This window comes from Artibeus jamaicensis, unplaced genomic scaffold, assembly GCF_021234435.1.
Source record: "Artibeus jamaicensis isolate MK-2021 breed Jamaican fruit bat unplaced genomic scaffold, CSHL_Jam_final contig_923, whole genome shotgun sequence".
Lineage (NCBI taxonomy): Eukaryota > Metazoa > Chordata > Mammalia > Chiroptera > Phyllostomidae > Artibeus > Artibeus jamaicensis.
Window position 1 is genome coordinate 8,876,808 of NW_026522014.1, and position 18,035 is coordinate 8,894,842.

Below are 18,035 nucleotides of genomic sequence, written 5' to 3' on the forward strand. Positions count from 1 at the left end.
TGTTTTTAGGTTCATTTTATACTTTCTATCAGGTGACGCATGATTTTATTTGAACCATAGATAGTGATGTTAACTTTAATTGCTCAAATTAGGGATTATATGAAAGTTTTCCTCATTCTCTTCCCCTAATTACTAGGTAATTTGTGAGGGGAAGAAAGTTGGAACTATGTAAATATCCTATTCTTCATCAAATTTTCATTTTTTGTTTTTTCCCAATGGGTTATACTTATTATTATCATTATTTATTTTGATTTACAAATTGTCCCAAATGTGGTTAATGGAAGCCACTTTGGGCTGGCTTCTGCCACTTCAAATTGACTACTGTGTTCTTTTGACATATCAGCAGTCTTTGAATTATTTTCTTACTAAAAATTCTCCTGACCCAACATGTACTTTCCATCATCCTATTCCTGGAACCAGCTATTTATCCAAGGAGCTCTGTTTCCTTTTAGTAGAGAATGGTATTTAGAAACCAAGATATTGGTACTAGATGTGCTCATTGTTATTGGGATGTTGCTCCTATTGAATCTTCTCAGTAGACAATGCCAGGCACCAAATGTATGTATAGGCATATCTTATTTTATTGCACTTTAGAGATACTGTGTTTCTTTTTACAAATTGAAGGTTTGTGGTAGCCCTACACTGAGCAAGTCTATCTACACCATCTTTCAATAGCATTTGCTCACTTTGTATCTCTGTGTCACATATTGGTAAGGTATATGTGTATATACATTGTATTTTTAGACATAATGATATTGCACATGTAATAAAAGAAAGTATATTGTGAACGTAACTTTTATATGGACTAGGAAACCAGAACATTTGCATGACTTGCTTTATTGTGATATTCTCTTAATTGTGGTTATCTTGAACCAAACCTAAAATATCTCCAAGGTATGCCTGCATATAAATTGATGCATATATACATTTGCATCTAAATTTCTGTGTTTATTGGTGTTATAAACCATTCTAGTTTTTCTCCTGTCCATATCTGCAATGTCCTGACAGAAAACTGGCTTGCATTATATATATTCCTACATGATTAATCCCCAGATATAAAACTCATCTCTCTCACCCTTTATGCCCACACCACATGGATACTTACTTTGCTTACCATATCCTGAACTGTTCAGGCAGGAAAGAGAGAGGGAGTAAGAATGGATGTTTATGTTTTTTACATGCTCTTCAAATCCTTTTAATGAACTGTCAGGAATAAGAACCACTATTTTGTATAGTTTGTGAGTTCTTCAGTTATTAAAGTTTTCAAGCTAAAAATGAGCTTTTTAAGAATTTTAAAACAAATACACACAATACATATAACCCAAGCCAAACTTTAACTGACACTTAAAAACTATGATGTATATATTTACCTGTAAAATACAAAGTAGACTTAATATTGTATTTTTAAAATACAGGGCACAGTTCACTGTTCTGTCTCTTTCTAGGGTGCACTTGACACAGATCACAACAATTTCCATCTGCTGAGACTCCCAACACAAAGATGACTTGTTTGGACTTGGTTAATGAACATGTATAAATATTTACCTTAAAGGTGCTTCATCCAAGTTATCTATATTCACAAGTGCCACTGAGAATTTAAATACACATGGTATATTTTACAGTGACTGTGCCAATTGTGATTGCAGCTTTTCACCTGTGTTTGAGCTCTGTTATATGAAAAACGGAGTAAACACAACAGGTCATTATGTGACTAGCACTAGATGAGCTGTTGTAGCTTGGAGACCTCCACATGCTTTGCTTGTACTTGATCTTTCTAGATACTACTCTTTTTAAGTCACAAACATGCACAGAAATTTCATCTAAATCCCTATGAAAAGATTTTTTCTGGACCTATAAATGCCAACAGAAAAAAATGGTATTTTTTTGATAATTATTGTATTAGAAATCCTTGAGTAGGGGGAAGTAAGTTGTTTTTAAATTTTATTTTCCAAATTTTCTGCATTGAGCAACTAGAATTCTATAACCAATATACTTATGTTGAAGCAATATTTTCAAGTAAGATAGTCATTGAGAATTTTGCCTCTTTAATAATGGATCAGAACAGTCTCTCCAAGGAGTGTCTTGCCACAATACATTAAGCAAGAACATTTAATTGAACCTGGAAATACTAGAAATTGGATGTCTGAGTTTTATGTATCATGAAGATTTATGAAAAATATAAAAGTAAAATGAGTTATCCTTTAAGGTTCTTTTAAATTTGAAGCACATAACTGACTCATAAAAAAGGACTTTTTAATATTTTAATTATTCATTGGGCTTCTTGGATTTTATCTGACATTAGTTTAAATTTTAAATCTTTGAATTTAGCACAGTTGACGGAGAAGTCATTTTCAGGTAAAATTTATACCACTTAACTGTCTTAATTGAGTACTCTTCTAGCATTTGTGTGACCAGCAGTAGAGCTTACCACAGTGAACTTTAGTTAGCTTTAATGAGTGTTGATTTGCCTTTTTACAGATACGGGTATGTAAAAATCTGGAGAAAACTTGTGTATAGTACCCTACATTAGAATCCCATAGAACGAACCTGTCTGAGAATTAAAACTATGGGATGCTTATCCTTGATGATTAATGGCTATCGTTAAATATTTAACCTTTAGATTTCCTCTTAGATAGTGTGTATGATAAAGCCCACAAACTTCCAGTTGATCTTCTACTTCATCCCAGTCCAAGTTCAACATGTAGCCAGTTACTCTAGCATTTTCCCTGGCAGGCAAAGTTGTGTATGTTTTCTACACCTATAAAAATGGGTGTTTTTACATCACTTTATAATGAAGTGCCATACTTTCAGACAGGCAACGATGATTTGTGAATTCAATAAAAAGTAATAGCCATAAACAATTCCACTGTGCTTTTTTAGAGTATGTTATTTGTTTAAACTGAACTTTTATGTACTGAACTTATTATTTATTGTCACGATTTTCTGCCCAGAGAGGCTGCTTACCTGATTGTCCTAGACATGTTTCTGAAACCTACCCCTAGGTAATACTTTTATCAAGTAACACTTTTCAGCAAAACCATGACTGTTTATGGTTATTCTTTATAATAGAATTAGAATCTATGCTGATCTGTTTAGTTCTGTAACCTAAGGAAGTTTTCATGGGGACTGTGTGATATGCATTAAGCATATTGATTTACTTCAATAAGTTACGGTCAGGTATTCCTTAAGAATCTTTTCAAACATTTGATTTCTTTCCTCTAGGTAAAATTTGTCAATGTTTACGATACATATTTTATATATTTCAGCATCATATTCACAGAGAAAGAAAATGATTGGAACCTCTAAAACTAGACAGATGTTCCATATTAATAATATGCAAAATTGGGAAACAAAATTGCTCTTTAAGTTACACTTACTACAAACTAGAAAAACCAAGGCATTTTCTAACTCAGACGGCACGCAGGCCTCTGCGTTTACGTAGCATGCTGTGGAATGCCATATGCAGGGAGAAACGAAATCATAATGGAGGTAATTAACCAAAGTGCAGTACGGTGCCCCACATAGGGTTGTCTTTCAAAACTCACCAACTTTGTATTTTCCTCTAGTTTTTAAACTTTCTGATGGTTTTATTTTTTATCATTGTGGAGGGAAAATAAGTCCACTGCTAAGACTATTGTAGTTAAGCTGAAAGATAATTTTACTACCACTTAGAAAAAGTTAATAAGAATATTTTTACCTTACTAACCTAGTATTTGAAACATTAAAATTGGGGTTTCTAATATAGTGATGTGTGAATTCAGAAGGAATGTGGTATGAATTGCATGAACTTGTTACTCCAGTATTTGTCCATAGCGTGTGTCAGAGACATAGCTCACTGCAGAAAGATGGTCCTGTTCGCACTGAGCTAGTCCACTCTCAGAGCTGTGTGAGACACACATGATTATTTGTGATTTCATGTATTCTAGATGTAGATACAGTTAGTTTACTAAACATTCAGTTTATCTCACCGTCTTGCAGAATTACTTATCTGTTAAAAATGATCTTTTTAACCTACATATTGTGGTTTAAGCAGTACCTTTTTGCCTACAATTAAGACAGACTTCTTCAAATCTGAGCTAGAAAATTCAAAGAATAAACTCTGATAGCTAATGGAATTGAGTTTTGAAGTTAAATATATTTAAACATTCTAATCTCGATGTTCTAATGGAACCCTTACCAAGATTAATTAGAATTTATAGACTAGGGTTAGGGGACATAGGGGGAGTGGGTTGTGTCATATTACTTACAGTGTGACATTTATTTTTTTGACATTTCTGAAATTCAGATGTGTATCTATCAGCAGTTTATATCTTTAAGTGATAATATCTTTTTCCATAAAAAATGTGTCATTAAATTTATGGAGTTTCTTATAATCTGAGGCATTGTTGAGTAAGAAAATAGAATAATTTAAAATACTCAGAAAGTCAAAGTATGCAATATGATGTAGAGAAAATAGCTTTATGAGCTTTCAAGAGATATAAATTGGGTTCATATATTAACTATTTACAGTGCTGGTGACCTTCAGCAGGTTGCTACACTTTAGTGAGCTTTGGGTTCCTCATTTGTGAAAAGTTTAATGGCAATAACTGGGAATAATGGAGACACTCAGTAAATGGCATCTCTCCTTAATCACAGAGAGAAAAGTTCAAATTTAGTGATAATCTGATTTTTAAATGTAAGAAAGGTTTTTTAAAAAGTAACCTGAAGAGCAATTTTCTGTGTTTTATTCTTTGTCTTCACACATGCCAGGTAAAAATCTTATCTCTCGCACTCCACGCTACAGTAAGGTTATGTCTAATTTCTTTATTCACAAAAAAATGCTGTTCATTTTAATTTCCTGCTAGAGTTAAGAAGCAAGGAAAAGTATTTTTATAATTAACCTGCTTTTAAACTAAGGCACCTATGGCTCTCTAGACTTTTAAAATTATATAGTATTACATAATGTATTTTTGCTAAATTTATTATATATCATTGGCAAATAATTGGTATTTTTATATTGGTGGCAATAACTATTTCACATTAAGTATACAATCATGGTCCTCTGTGAATCACATAGATGATACATTAATGTTTTTATTTTAGCTTTTAAGTAGAAGGTGTTATATTTAGAAAGTAAAGGTTTACTTTAAATTTAAACAAGTGACTACAGCAAGTACTGAATATTAGGAAGGTAATAACTGATATATGCATAAAAGGGAAACCTGTTTTTAATTGAAGACATTCTGTGTTAATAGGTTAGGAAATATTCAAGAAATTTTCTCCACATTGTGTAGGGGTATTATTTCTTTGTCAAGGTCATTGAAACTATAAACTTGAAACTAAAATAAGGATAAAAAGTAAAAACAAAATAATTTAAAAGTAACCAACACTGAAAACAGATATAAAATAATTTATGTACCTACTTTGTCAAGGTGTATGAAGTTTTCAATAATAAAAGATTCATCAAGCCTAACAAATGTCTTTTGGAGAGCAGGCATATATCAGAAACTCATCCTTTTATTGTGTAAATGTTGTAATACTTCTAAGAATGGAAATGTGAGAAACTCTGAGCTAGCATGTTCACATTCACTATGGAGTATAGAAATGAAGGGTATTAACTTTTAGGGCATACTTCGTAAACACATTTAGAATTTCATAACGTTATTATGTGCCTTCAATATGTCTTACAACATTTATGCCAAGAGAAAGCCTCATTCTTAAGGAAGGAAATTATACTCATCCTCAGATGCCACTAATGCCTTACTGTTAGAAAGATAAAACCTCAACAAGTCCTTTATATGTATGGGTGAAAGGGCAATAATTTATACGTGTAAATTCTCCAGAACCCCATTTTTACACCCATTCTCTCTCCCTTTCTGTCACCTGCTCCAATTCCCAGGGGAGGAAATCACAGTCAGCCCTCTGTATCACAGAATTCACAACCAACGATTCAACCAACCCAGAATTACAGTTGGTTGAATCTGGGGATGCAGCACTTGCAGATTTGGAGGGTCAACTAAGGACTTGACAATCTGAGGATTTGGGTATTCCTGGGAGTTCTGAAACCAATGTACCACAGATACGAAGGGATAACTGTACTTCCTTAATCATAGCATATAACTTTGTTTCCTTTCGTGTTGCTTTAAAAAATGAGTACCTCTGGGAATATCCTACTTACTGTTTTTAATGTATTTTCCTGGTAAAATGCTGAAGAAGGCAACTTACAAGACTGGACCACAATAGCCTTCACTGCCTCTTGGCCCCAGCATAGCCCAGTCCTGCTCGATATTAAATTCTTAGCTTCAGTTCTCATTGTGATAGGGCCCTAGAACTACCTTCAACTCACTTTAATAGGTTAGGTGAACATCACTTTATTCCTTTCTGTGCATTATTTATCAAAAAATTAATCTTCTGATTTACACCATAATTTATAACTATCATTTGTCAACTCACACAACCCAAATGCCTATGATTTCTTCTCAAAATGTAGCCCACAAATTGAACCACCTGCACCAGGATCTTCTAAAGGACTAGTAAACATGCAGTTTGGAAGGCCCCATGCAAACCCGGTAACCCAGAACCAGTATCTCAGGAATGGTGCTCAGGAATCAGCATTTTCATAAACACCATGGGTGATGATTATTAAAATTTAAGAACTACTGCTTAGACCCTAATCTTTTTTACATTCCTTACATATATGGTACTTTTGTCTCTAATTTCAGTATTCAGATTTTGCTGTTCTGTAACAGGACTGTCTGTCAACCCCAGAGGCAGGTTCAAGAAGATTGGATGACACCTGATTTAGGTTCAGTCCGACAGCATCCCGTGATTACTAGCACACCATATGCCTGTTCTTCTTTCTGAGTTCTGGAATTGCCCAGCAACATCTCAAGGATATTCTGTGAGCTGTATTTAGTTTGTCCCCATCAAGAATCTTCCTTAATGACTCTGCCTCATCTTTTGCTGCTTCTTTGTGGTAGTTGACACTGTTGGTAACTTACTACTTTTTACAAACTCCTTTCTTTTCTTTAGTGAACCTGTTCTCTCCTGGTTTCCTGCCCCCCCCCCTTAGCAGACCATATCTCAGTCTTTTTGATAGGCTTCTTCAGCTTGTTTTCACAATCTGCTTTTCTCACTCTGCAGGTCTCAACATCCATACCCAGAGCTCCTTACCATGCAGTTTGCTACAGGAAAACTTGGGGTTTAGATTTAATGATCCATCTACTTTCTCTGAATTAATGTTCATCAAGAGAGAGGCTTTCTGCCTTTTCAGATATTATCCTTTGGTCTAATTGAGACATAATGTAGTGATAAATTTACCAGTAAGTTCTAGTTGGCCATTATCTAATAGTCTCCTTTTACTATAAAGTTTAGTACTTACTTAAGTAGGAGAATACATATCAACTGATCTCCAAGTGAAATATTATTCTGGAGATATGATTAAATGTGCTACAGTGAAGGTGTCAGTCTCTAAGTTCTGTTTAAAGCTAGAAAGTAGTAATTTAAAACAGTAATTTTTTAATGTAACAGAACTAATAATATTTGTGTAAAACCTTGCTGTAAAAAAAGATCTGCCTCTCACTCTTTTACTACTCACTTATTTTCTCTGACTCTACCTCTCTAGAGAAACTTGGAATCAGAAAATAAGTTACATTTGTTGTATATGTGTGTTTGTTTTTTATAAATTTAATACATGGTTATTGTAGAATATTTAGGAAACTCGAAAAAATTTAATGTTTAAAACTGCTGGCAATTATAGCATCTAAAGGTATTACATTTCTGCTTATGTTTGGTAGTATATTGTAGTACAACCTACTCTTTAAGAATTGCAATCATATTAAGCAAAGTAAACCATCAAAAAATGACGAAAGCAACCTATTGAATGGGAGAAGATATTCACCAGTGATATATCTGTTAAGGGGTTAATATCCAAAATTTTATGAAGAACTCATAAAACTTAACACCAAAAGTATATCTGATTAAAAAATGGGCAGAGGGCCTGAATAGACACTTCTCTAAAGAGGACATACAGAGGGCCAATAGACCTATGAAAAGATGCTCAACATCACTAATCATAAGGGAAATGCAAATTAAGACTACAATGAGATCACCTCCCACCTGTCAAAGTGGCTATCATCAATAAATCAGCAAACAACAAATGCTAGTGAAGATGCGGGGAAAAGGGAACATTAATGCAGTATTGTTGGTTGTAACACAGATTAGTGTAGCCACTATAGAAAATACTGTGGAGTTCCCTAAAAAAATTAAAATAGAACTACCATATGACCCACCATTTCTACTTATAGGTATTCAAAGAAATCCAAAACACTAATTCAAAAAGACATATGCACTTCTATGTTCATTGCAGTGTTATTTACAACAGCGAAAGTATGGAAGGAACTTAAGTGTCCATGGATAGACAAATGGATAAGGAAGAGGTAGTATATATATATACAATGGAATATTTTTCAGCCATGCAAGAAGAATGAAATCCTGCCTTTGCAACAACATGGATGACCTTGAGGGAATTATGCTAAGTAAAATAAGTTAGGCAAAGAAATATATAAGTACCATATGATTATATTTATATGTGGAATGTTAAAAAAAAAACAAATGAACAAACAAAACAGAAACAAACTCACAGGTACAGGGAATAAAACTGATGGTTACTAGGGGGTTTGGAGGCCGTGGGTCTGGGTGAAATAGGTGAACAGATTAAGAAGTACTAATTGCCAGTTACAAAAACAGTCACGGATGTTTGGTGTCACGTTGGTACTAGACTTATTGAGGTGATCATTTTGTAAGTTACATAAATGTCTAATCCCTATGTTGTACATCTGAAACTATAATATTGTATGTTGACTGTAATTAAAAATTTTTAAATTAAAAATTGCAATCATATACATTCTGTTTCAATGGCCTTTTCCACATAATTGTATACAGAATAATTTTTCATGTTAAATACTCTTTTCTAACCAGATTTTTTAAGTACTGTACAATATTTCTTTGCATACATATATTCTCATTGTAGTTGCTGGGTCAGAAAAATGAACAATTTTAAAATAAGAAAGTGCCATAGCAGTAATTACAGCAATTAACATTTATCAAGCACCTCTATGTACCTAGCATTATCTAAGCACTTAAAATATATAATCCCATTTAATTCTCACTACAGTCGGTTAGGTAGTTACTGCTTTTTATCTTTCTGCAGCTTAAAAAATGAAGTTTAAAGAATTTAAGGATTACACAGCTAATAAGTGCTTTAAGAGAGATTCAAACCCACATCAGCCTATATTGTAGAAACTTGCTTTTGTACATATATTGAAATAAGTATTTTCTATTTCTTTGTTGCAGGAGATTCTGAGTTAGATTTTGTCCTGAAGCCATTATAGATTTTCATAATGTAGAAACTCAGATAATTTTTCTTCCATAAATAAACACTACTGCTAATAGGAAAAGGAAAAATACCTTTGTTGTTAAGTAGGATCTATTTTGGTCTTTCTAACAAGTAAGGGTATAGAACCTGGAGATTATTCTTAAAACAAACAAATTTATTAAAGATGGTCATACTGTAAGGTGTGGAAGATAGAGTGTAACTCCTCAAGGCTTTTTCTTCATAAAATTCAATGAAGTAAGTATCTGTGTTAAGAAAGCTGCTACTTGACAATATGGATGATTTATATAGAGCCAGCGGACTCTAATCTGTCGTACTTGGAGGGAGGGTAAGGGAAAGAGATCTAAAAGTGATTTTTTTATTAGGCACTAAGCCCTGTAGTTTAGCTGAGTCCAATATTTCTTTTTAATGTCATGAGTTGTGAAGTTTGAAAACCTTTATTGTGAAAAGAAACTAAAACCAACCACATTCAGACTCTTTGCAAAGATAGTTTATAAGAGTATTCTGATTCCTGCAGTGTCAGCCACTTTGTGTACAAACTGGAAGATTTTGCATGCTTTCCTCCATACCCGCATTCTTCTGCAGTAAAAATGCCTCTTACTCAAAAACAATACCTTGTTTGTCAGTGGATCAAATACAAATTATAATGCAATGTAGACTCATTCGGGTTCTTTGTTCACCGAATAGTATGGAATGATTACTTCACTTATAAAAAGTTTAAAAAATGTTTACCTCCTCCTGGACAGATAAAGATTCATACATTTAACTATTTTTACTGTACTGTGTTCCCACCTGTGACCTAGCTCAGCCATCTACCTTCTTTTGTGGTCTCTGACTTCTACAAGTTGTTTTAGCATTAATGTATTGTTCTCTTTTTTCTTTTGAAATATATTCATATGCTAAATTTAAACTCTGGTCACCTAAGATGCAATCATTTTAATGTTTTCTCTGAAGGTTTCTTAAAGGTTTATGTTGTAGTGATATATCTTCACTGCAGTTTCGCTGGCTTTTTGTTAACTGCACCTTCCATAATGCCTACAACTGATTATCTGCTTCACTGGTTGGAAAACTCTTTAAAGTATGCTCACAGAGGTTAAAATTTTTAAGAATCACTTTGAAAAGTTCAAGCTGCATCGGAGCATTTTTATGAGTTCACTTTTGTGATCCTGGGGGACTAAAGTTTTTTCCTAACTTTTAAAGACAAGTAGTATTCTGTAAATTCTGTTTCTAAAATCAGATTTCTGAATTTAGATGACCAGATATTTGTGGATCAAAGCACAGATGTATAGGGAGCTTTAAACAAGTAATAAATGTAAGGTATTTTAGCATTATTTTCTTATTGCAATGCTGCAGTTTCAACATATATAGCAACAAAACATCATTATTTAATAACTCAATTTAACATTTATTCCAGGATCCAGTCATTAGTTTACTTACCACTATTTTTTCCCCACTTTAAGCCAAAGATTGTGAATCAAGTAAATATTTTTAGAAAGCATTCTTTTGTCTTTCACAAGCAGACAAACTGCTATATAACTTAGACATCTCTCAACCTTTTCCCTGTGACATTAGTGACCGTGTGGAAGCGTTAACCTATGTACGACATAAAGACCCTGTTATAAAGTGTATGTAGTCTTGTCTTCCATTGCTGCTGGAGCGCTCCCAAGTCTGCTACTCATGAATCTAACCTGTGCATGAGGTAAACCTTCTGTCTTCATGATTCGTTTCCAAGTCTCCACATTCTTCTTCTTTTCTACTTTCTCACCCCTTCCTGGTTTTCCCAAGTTAATGAAAACAGCATTGGGAAACATGACACTCTCGATATTTATCATGTATGTTTGTGTTCCTTTATTCGTAAAAAGCTCAAACATAGGAACTTACTTTCCCAATATGGTCAACTATAGTTAGTTCCTTTTTACTTTTTATTCCTCTTAGCAATTTGGAAAAAAAAATCCTGCAGTCTGAAATGGACACTTTTTAACAAAAACCCTTCAAGTTAATTTTAAATAAAGAGTACAAAAGGAGACAATGGAATTGGTCTTTCTCTATATGAAATGCTTTAAGGGCTATCCAGATTCCTATTTTTAAAAGGCCAGTCTTCCATTTTTACTCAGATATAAGATAAATATTTTTCCTGAATTCAAGACAAGATGCAAATAGAAAGCGACTTAACTCTTTCAGCCCAGTGACTTTAAACAAGCTCCATTGGATCTTTTCTTATATGACTCTAGGGCATATCTCATGGGTTTTTTTTTTTTTGGTTTTGGTTTTTTGTTTTTTCAGTGTCCCTGAGGTATTAATAGACTTCTTAAAAATATATTTAAAAAATGTAGCCTAGCTTAGTGTCGGGGCTTCAGTCTCTCAACCAAGTTCACAGCTTCTCCTCTCACCATCTTAGGTCGACTTCAAACTGAGAAGTCTGTCATTTGAAAGGGGCCCTCTGACTGGATTTTGCCTGTTGTTCGTGCTTCCTTTGTGGGTTTTTAGCTGCCTGTCATTGCTAGAATTTTCCTACCAGCAGTTCCCTTGATGAGAGAGATGCTTTCTCCTGGGGTTACTTGTAACTCATTTTCAGAACTTAAGTTTCTTTCCTCCTCTTTAACCCGCAGCACCTCACTCCCACTAGGCTGTCATCCGTGGGTAGATGCCTTTCTAGACCACCGGAGCCTGCTCTCTTTCGCGGGTCATCCTTTGCCCTCCCTAAGCACATGCAGACCTTTGCCTTGCGAGCTCAGAAGAGCTCAGAAGAGCGGTCGTCCCCCCTGCACCGTTCTCTGTTGCTTGGTCACTGTGCTAGACAGATGTGTATCACTACCCAGTCTGCGTCCCTCATACCCTCAGGGGACAAATTCTCTGAGTACTTTTCAGAAAATCCCTCTTACGTGGGGGCTTCCTTTAAAGTACATCTTCTAAAGAAATCCTTACTCTCCAGTCTCACCTTTCCTCGTTCTTCAGGCTTCTCCTTTGAATTACCAGACCAATTTTTGCTCCGAAATGCTTCAGGAAATATTTCCTTTGAAGGAAATATTTTTTCAATGCATATCTTTTAAAAAATAAATTTTAGACCAGTTATGACAAATGGAGAGAGAAATACTCATCCACCCCTTGAGCCCTGTAGTGCATGTCACCATACCCTGTCACCATGACTCAGGTCGTGGTCTTTTTTCCTTAGGACTTCCACCTTTTCAAATACTTCCTGCCCGCTCCTCAGCTCTTCTCCAAATCTCCGGGATATCCTCCTCCTTCTGACTAAACCCCTTCCTTCCTTTTTAAACTATGATGTGGCATTTTAATATACATTTTCACAAAACGTTACAGCCCTCTATTACAGTTCCTCAACTTTCTCTGGATCCATTGTATTGATTCTTCTCAACTGTTTCTCCTCTGGCCAGAAGTAAGTGGAGGAGATCATGAACGTAGGTTCACAATAAATGTGGGCCTCCTAAGTTACACCAGGCCTCATGGCCATCGTGTGAGCCCCTTGTCGGATTTCTCACAGCAGTTATTTCCGACCTTCGCCACATATCTCAAGTGTCAGTTTTACTCCCAGCGTTCTCACGTATCAATGACTCCGTCTTTTACTTCACTGAGGAAACGGGGGCCATATCTTCATCTTATCTCCTCTCAACCTGAGAAACAGCCTTTGTACGTTTCCTACTTCAATCTTTGTTACTTTCTTACCTCAATCTCTATTTCTCATCTCAGAAGAAAAAAAAAAGTCACTTACTTTTGTTCTTTATTCCAAAAATCTTTCTCTTCAGAATCTCTTTCTAGTCTCATTAAGCCACCTTAGAAGTATTTCTCCAAGTCAGCCTTTTTGGAAGATGACTTCTCACATGTCCCTCCAAGTTTGAAAACTCGAGGAAGGAGCTCTCCATTGCCTATACCATAGGGCAGGTGTCAGGGCTTCATCCCTGAATTTCAGGGCCATCTACAATCCGGCCCCAGGCGAACATTCCACATGGCTTTCTCTGACTCTCTCTCTCTTCCCACTCCCTCCCTCCCTGCTTCTGTCTCTTATGAATATCATCAGGCCTGTCCTGATTTTTTAAAAATTAAGTGCCCAGCTTAAATCCTGGTTTTCTCTACAGTCCCTGGGACTAGACTAAATTTCTTGTGCATTTGTTTTGCTAGACTGTTCGTTTGGCATTTGGTAGGTGTTTCTTCATATCTTTACTCATCTCTATATGCCTAGGTTCTGTTTACCAGCTACACTGCAAACTCTTATGGCAGGGAATATTTCTCTCATACTTCTTGAAGACAAGGAGCTAGAATGTTACACATAATTTTTCTAAGATAGATTTAAAATTGCTTCTGATAGCCCATCTCCTATTAGTTGTTATTAAAGTTATTTTTTAAATCTTTATTTTGCTGAATGGCAGTGGAAGAGTGTAGGTGGGTTCTAGGTTTTGCCCTAGATGCCCAAGGCTACTTGTTGAAACAACAAATGATGTCTGAAACATAAATGCCTATAGCCATGACCCAAACATGCAGAAAAGAATTGGTGTAAATGACATAAAATATCTATGAGCAAGTTTAAAATAATATCCTTCCTTAGAATAGTTTCTGATCCTATCTAGTTCACTCAGTATTTCAATGAATATTTAAGAGTACCTGTAGTTTATAGTAGGTTTCTATGGAATAGAGATACAGTGTTAAATTAAAAAGAAACTGTCCCCCAGAAAGGGGAGCACCAGAGTTGTCAAAAGGATGTGACACTAACCTCGAAGTGTCTATTTTGTATTTTTCATCCATAAAATTTGAGAAGAAAGAGTAACTTTTATTTATACAGGTATTTTTCTTTTTTTTTAAGCTTTGGTTTATTTATTTTTATAGAGAGGGGAAGGGAAGGAGAAAGAGAGGGACAGAAATATCATTGTGTGGTTGCCTCTCACACATCCTCTACTGGGGACCTGGCCTGCAACCCAGGCATGTACCCTGACTGGGAATCAAACCAGTGACTCTTTGGTTTGCAGCCTATGCTCAATCCATTGAGCTACACAGGCCAGGATATTTTATTTTTCTTGATGAGCCTACCAATATGTCTGCACTAGGAACCCCATTTTATTGAATAAAAATCTGTGTAGTATTCAAAAGGAATGCCATATCTATTAAGTACTACAGATATATTAAGATAATCAGATATGATCTGGTCTTTTAAAGAGTTTATGTTCTTGAAGGACAGATAAGGCATGTATGCATATACTTATAATACAACATTTAAAATATTAAATGCCATTACAAGGTATAGATGAGCTACTGTGGGAATTGAGAGATGAAGAACATTGTTTTTAGCTCCAAGAATCAAAAACAAATTGTGAATAACATGTCACTAGAATGGAATTGTGAAAACTAGGTAGAGTTTGGTAGGAATGTAAATTAAGGTAGGCTAGGTTATACAGCATAAACACAAAAAATACCAAGTTTTTGGTGGACTAACACTTGCTGGCTTCTCATGAAAGTATAAGTTGGAAGAGCAAGTATTTACATATGGTTACTCGGGGACCCAAGCTGATGACAGTTTTATTTCAACATATATGGTCCAAAGCACTGTAGCAGGAAACATGGCAAACTGCAGAATGACTTTAAAAATCATACATGGAAATGAACACATCAGTACAGCTTACGTTCTACAAAGTACATGTTAGATCTAACTTGAGGAAGCCAGAGAAGTATAATGCTACCATGTGCTACTATACTTTAGGTGAGATCAAGCGCGGTCTAGGTGGTATGGCCGTAGACCATACTTAGGCCTTTCTGGTATATGAAGCAACATAGGGGAATCTTTGGAGAACAACAGTATGTATACAATTGGTATGGGGGAAACTGCACAATAGTTTGAAGGTAGTAATTCTACTAATAACAGTTGCTAATGTGTTTTAAAATTTATTTTGATTTCACCCTATTATTAACTAAAGTCCATAATTTACATTAAGATTCAGTTTTTATAATGCAGTATATTTTGTAGGTTTGAAAACCCACAAAATATACTGCATTGTCATATATTCGCCACTGAAGGGCACATATGTTGTCATATATTCACCAATACAGTATCATTCAGAATAGTCTCACTGCCCTTAAAGTCCAGTAGGCTGTAACCTATTTACCCCTCTGTCCCTTTTCCCAAACCCCCGAAAATCACAGATCTTCTTAATGTTTCCAAAGTTTTGCCTTCTTCAGAATGTCATATAATTGGAATCATACAGTATGTTTCATAGTTGATTTATCTATTCATCTAGATATGTGTACAGTTAGTTTGTTGTGTGTACAACAATTTTGGTTGCTTTCGAGTTTGGGCAATTTAAATAAAGCAGCTATAAACATGTTCTGTGGGCCTTTATGTGGACATAAAGGAGTCCTCAATTCATTTGGGGAAAACCAAGGAGCATGATTACTGGATCATATGGTAAGAGTATGTTTGGTTTGGTAAGAAGGTGCCACTTTCTTTCAAAATGACTGTACCATTTTCCATTCCCACCAGTGCACTGTCTCTTCATATCTTCTGCTTATTTCTTAATTAGATTGTTTTCTTGCTGTTGAATTTTAGGAGTTCTTTGTGTATATTGGGTGGTAGTCCTTTATCAGGTATATGTTTTGCAAATATTTTCTCCCAGTTTGTAGCTTGTTTTTCATTCCCTGCTCAGTTTCTTTTGCAGAGAGTTTTTAATCTTAATGAAGTCTCCAACTTAATTTTTTCTTTAGTGTGTTTTAATTCTTACTTTTGGTGTTGTATCTAAAAAGTCGTTGTCAAACTCATGGTCACCTAGATCTCCTCCTAATGTTATCTTCCTTGCATTTTACATTTAGGTCTGTGATTCATTTTGAGTTAATTTTGTGAACATTATAAGGTCTCTGCATAGATTTTTATGTTAACGTGATGTTCAAGTATTTCAGTGCTTTGAATTTGTTACTATTCAAAAGTCAATTGCTTTCTTATATTCTAGCGATGAACAACTGGCATAGGACATGAAAGCTACAATACCATTTTTAATTAGCACCAAAAATTAAATACTTAGGCATAAATCTTATAAAATATATACAAGATCCATATGAGGAAAACTATAAAACTTTAACAAAAGAAATAACAAAACAAGTGGAGAAATATCCTATGTACATAGGAAACTCAATATTGTCAAGATGACAGCTCTTCCAAATTTGAACTATAGATTCAGTGCAGTTCTAATCAGAATCTTAGCAAATTATTTTGTGGATATTGACAAACTGATCTGAAGTTACTATGGAAAGTCTAAAGTCCCAGAACAGCCAACATAATATAGAAGGAGAAGAACTGAGTAGGAGAACTGAAGCTATCTTAAGTACAAGACTTACTATAAAGATGCAGGAATCAAGACAGTATGGTACTGGCAAAAGAACAGGCATATAGATCACCGGAGCAGAAGGGAGAGCTCAGAAAACTCTTTCTACACACACACACACACACACACACACACACACACACACACAGAGTTTACGTATATATGTAAAACAAACCAATTTTTAATAAAAGAGCAAAGGCAATTCAATGGAGAAAGGTAGTGTTTTCAGTTAATAATGTTTTTAATGCAAATTGGTTGGAAGATTAGATTGAGACCATATTATGAAGGGTTGTAAATATAATGTCATGAATCTGTAATTACTGACGTCTTTTTGAAGCCCTTTAGAGCAGTGGTCCCCAACCTTTTTGGCACCATGGACCAGTTTCATGGAGGATATTTTTTTTTCCATGGACCTGGGGTGAGGGAGTGGGTTTATAGCCTGCCACCAGATGAAGCTTAACTGTCACTTGCTACACAGTGATAGGGTTTTGATATGAGTCTGCAAACAATTGATTTACTATGGCCTCTGTGTAGTCAAACCTCTCTGCTAACAATAATCTGTATTTGCAGCTGCTCCCCAACGCTAGCATCACCCCCTCGGCTCAGATCATCAAACAGTAGATTCTCATAAGGAGTGTGCAACCTAGATGCCTCACAGGCACAGTTCACAGTAGGGTTTGTACTCCTACGAGAATGTAATGCTGCCGCTGACCTGACAAGAGTTGGAGCTCAGGCAGTAATGCAGTGATGGGAAGTGGCTGTAGATACAGATTAAACTTGGCTCCATGGCCTGCTGCTCAGCTCCTGCTGTGTGGCCTGGTTCCTAACAGGCCACAGAGCCGTACCAGTCCCTGGCCTGGGAAGGTGGAGACCCCTGCTTTAGAGGATGTTAGAAGAAAAGGAATTATCATTTAGACCAGTGATTTCCAAACCTTTTCAATGAGATTTATTTTATATACTTTGTTATATATGACTTACAGATTTCATGGAATAAAATCATGCCAAAATTTTTGTTCTTTTTTGGATTAAGAATGCTGATTAATCTCCATTAAATTGATTTCACTTCCACTTAAATAATTACAAAAATATTGATTATTAAAATCAAAATGCTTTATTTTACAGCAATGAAAATGAGACTCAGAGAAATGAGCTTAGGTTAATCTCAGGGTTACACAGCTAGTTAATGACCAGGTTAGTGCTAGTTAGTGGTCTTTCCATAGTCCTTTATTATTCTATCATTGAGCACTTCAGAAATGATTGTATATTATCATTTAACCTGTTCAACGATTAAAAACAAATTTACTGAGAAAATATAGATATCTAAAATCACTTTTCATCCACATGAG

General features: G+C 35.1%; 1 protein-coding gene across 4 annotated transcripts in view; it reads left to right on the plus strand.

The window, feature by feature from the left end:
• Positions 1–18,035, plus strand: part of PHF14 (PHD finger protein 14) — a 184,620-nt gene that overhangs the window by 121,982 nt on the left and 44,603 nt on the right. The window contains exon 18 of one of the 4 annotated variants that reach the window (XM_037167351.2): positions 6,702–8,545. The exons of the other annotated variants lie outside the window; for them this stretch is intronic. Within the exon in view, the coding sequence (XP_037023246.2) occupies positions 6,702–6,725 (24 nt within the window). The 3' untranslated portion in view covers positions 6,726–8,545. Of the gene's footprint in view, positions 1–6,701; positions 8,546–18,035 lie in introns of those variants that run through there. 4 annotated transcript variants of the gene reach the window in all.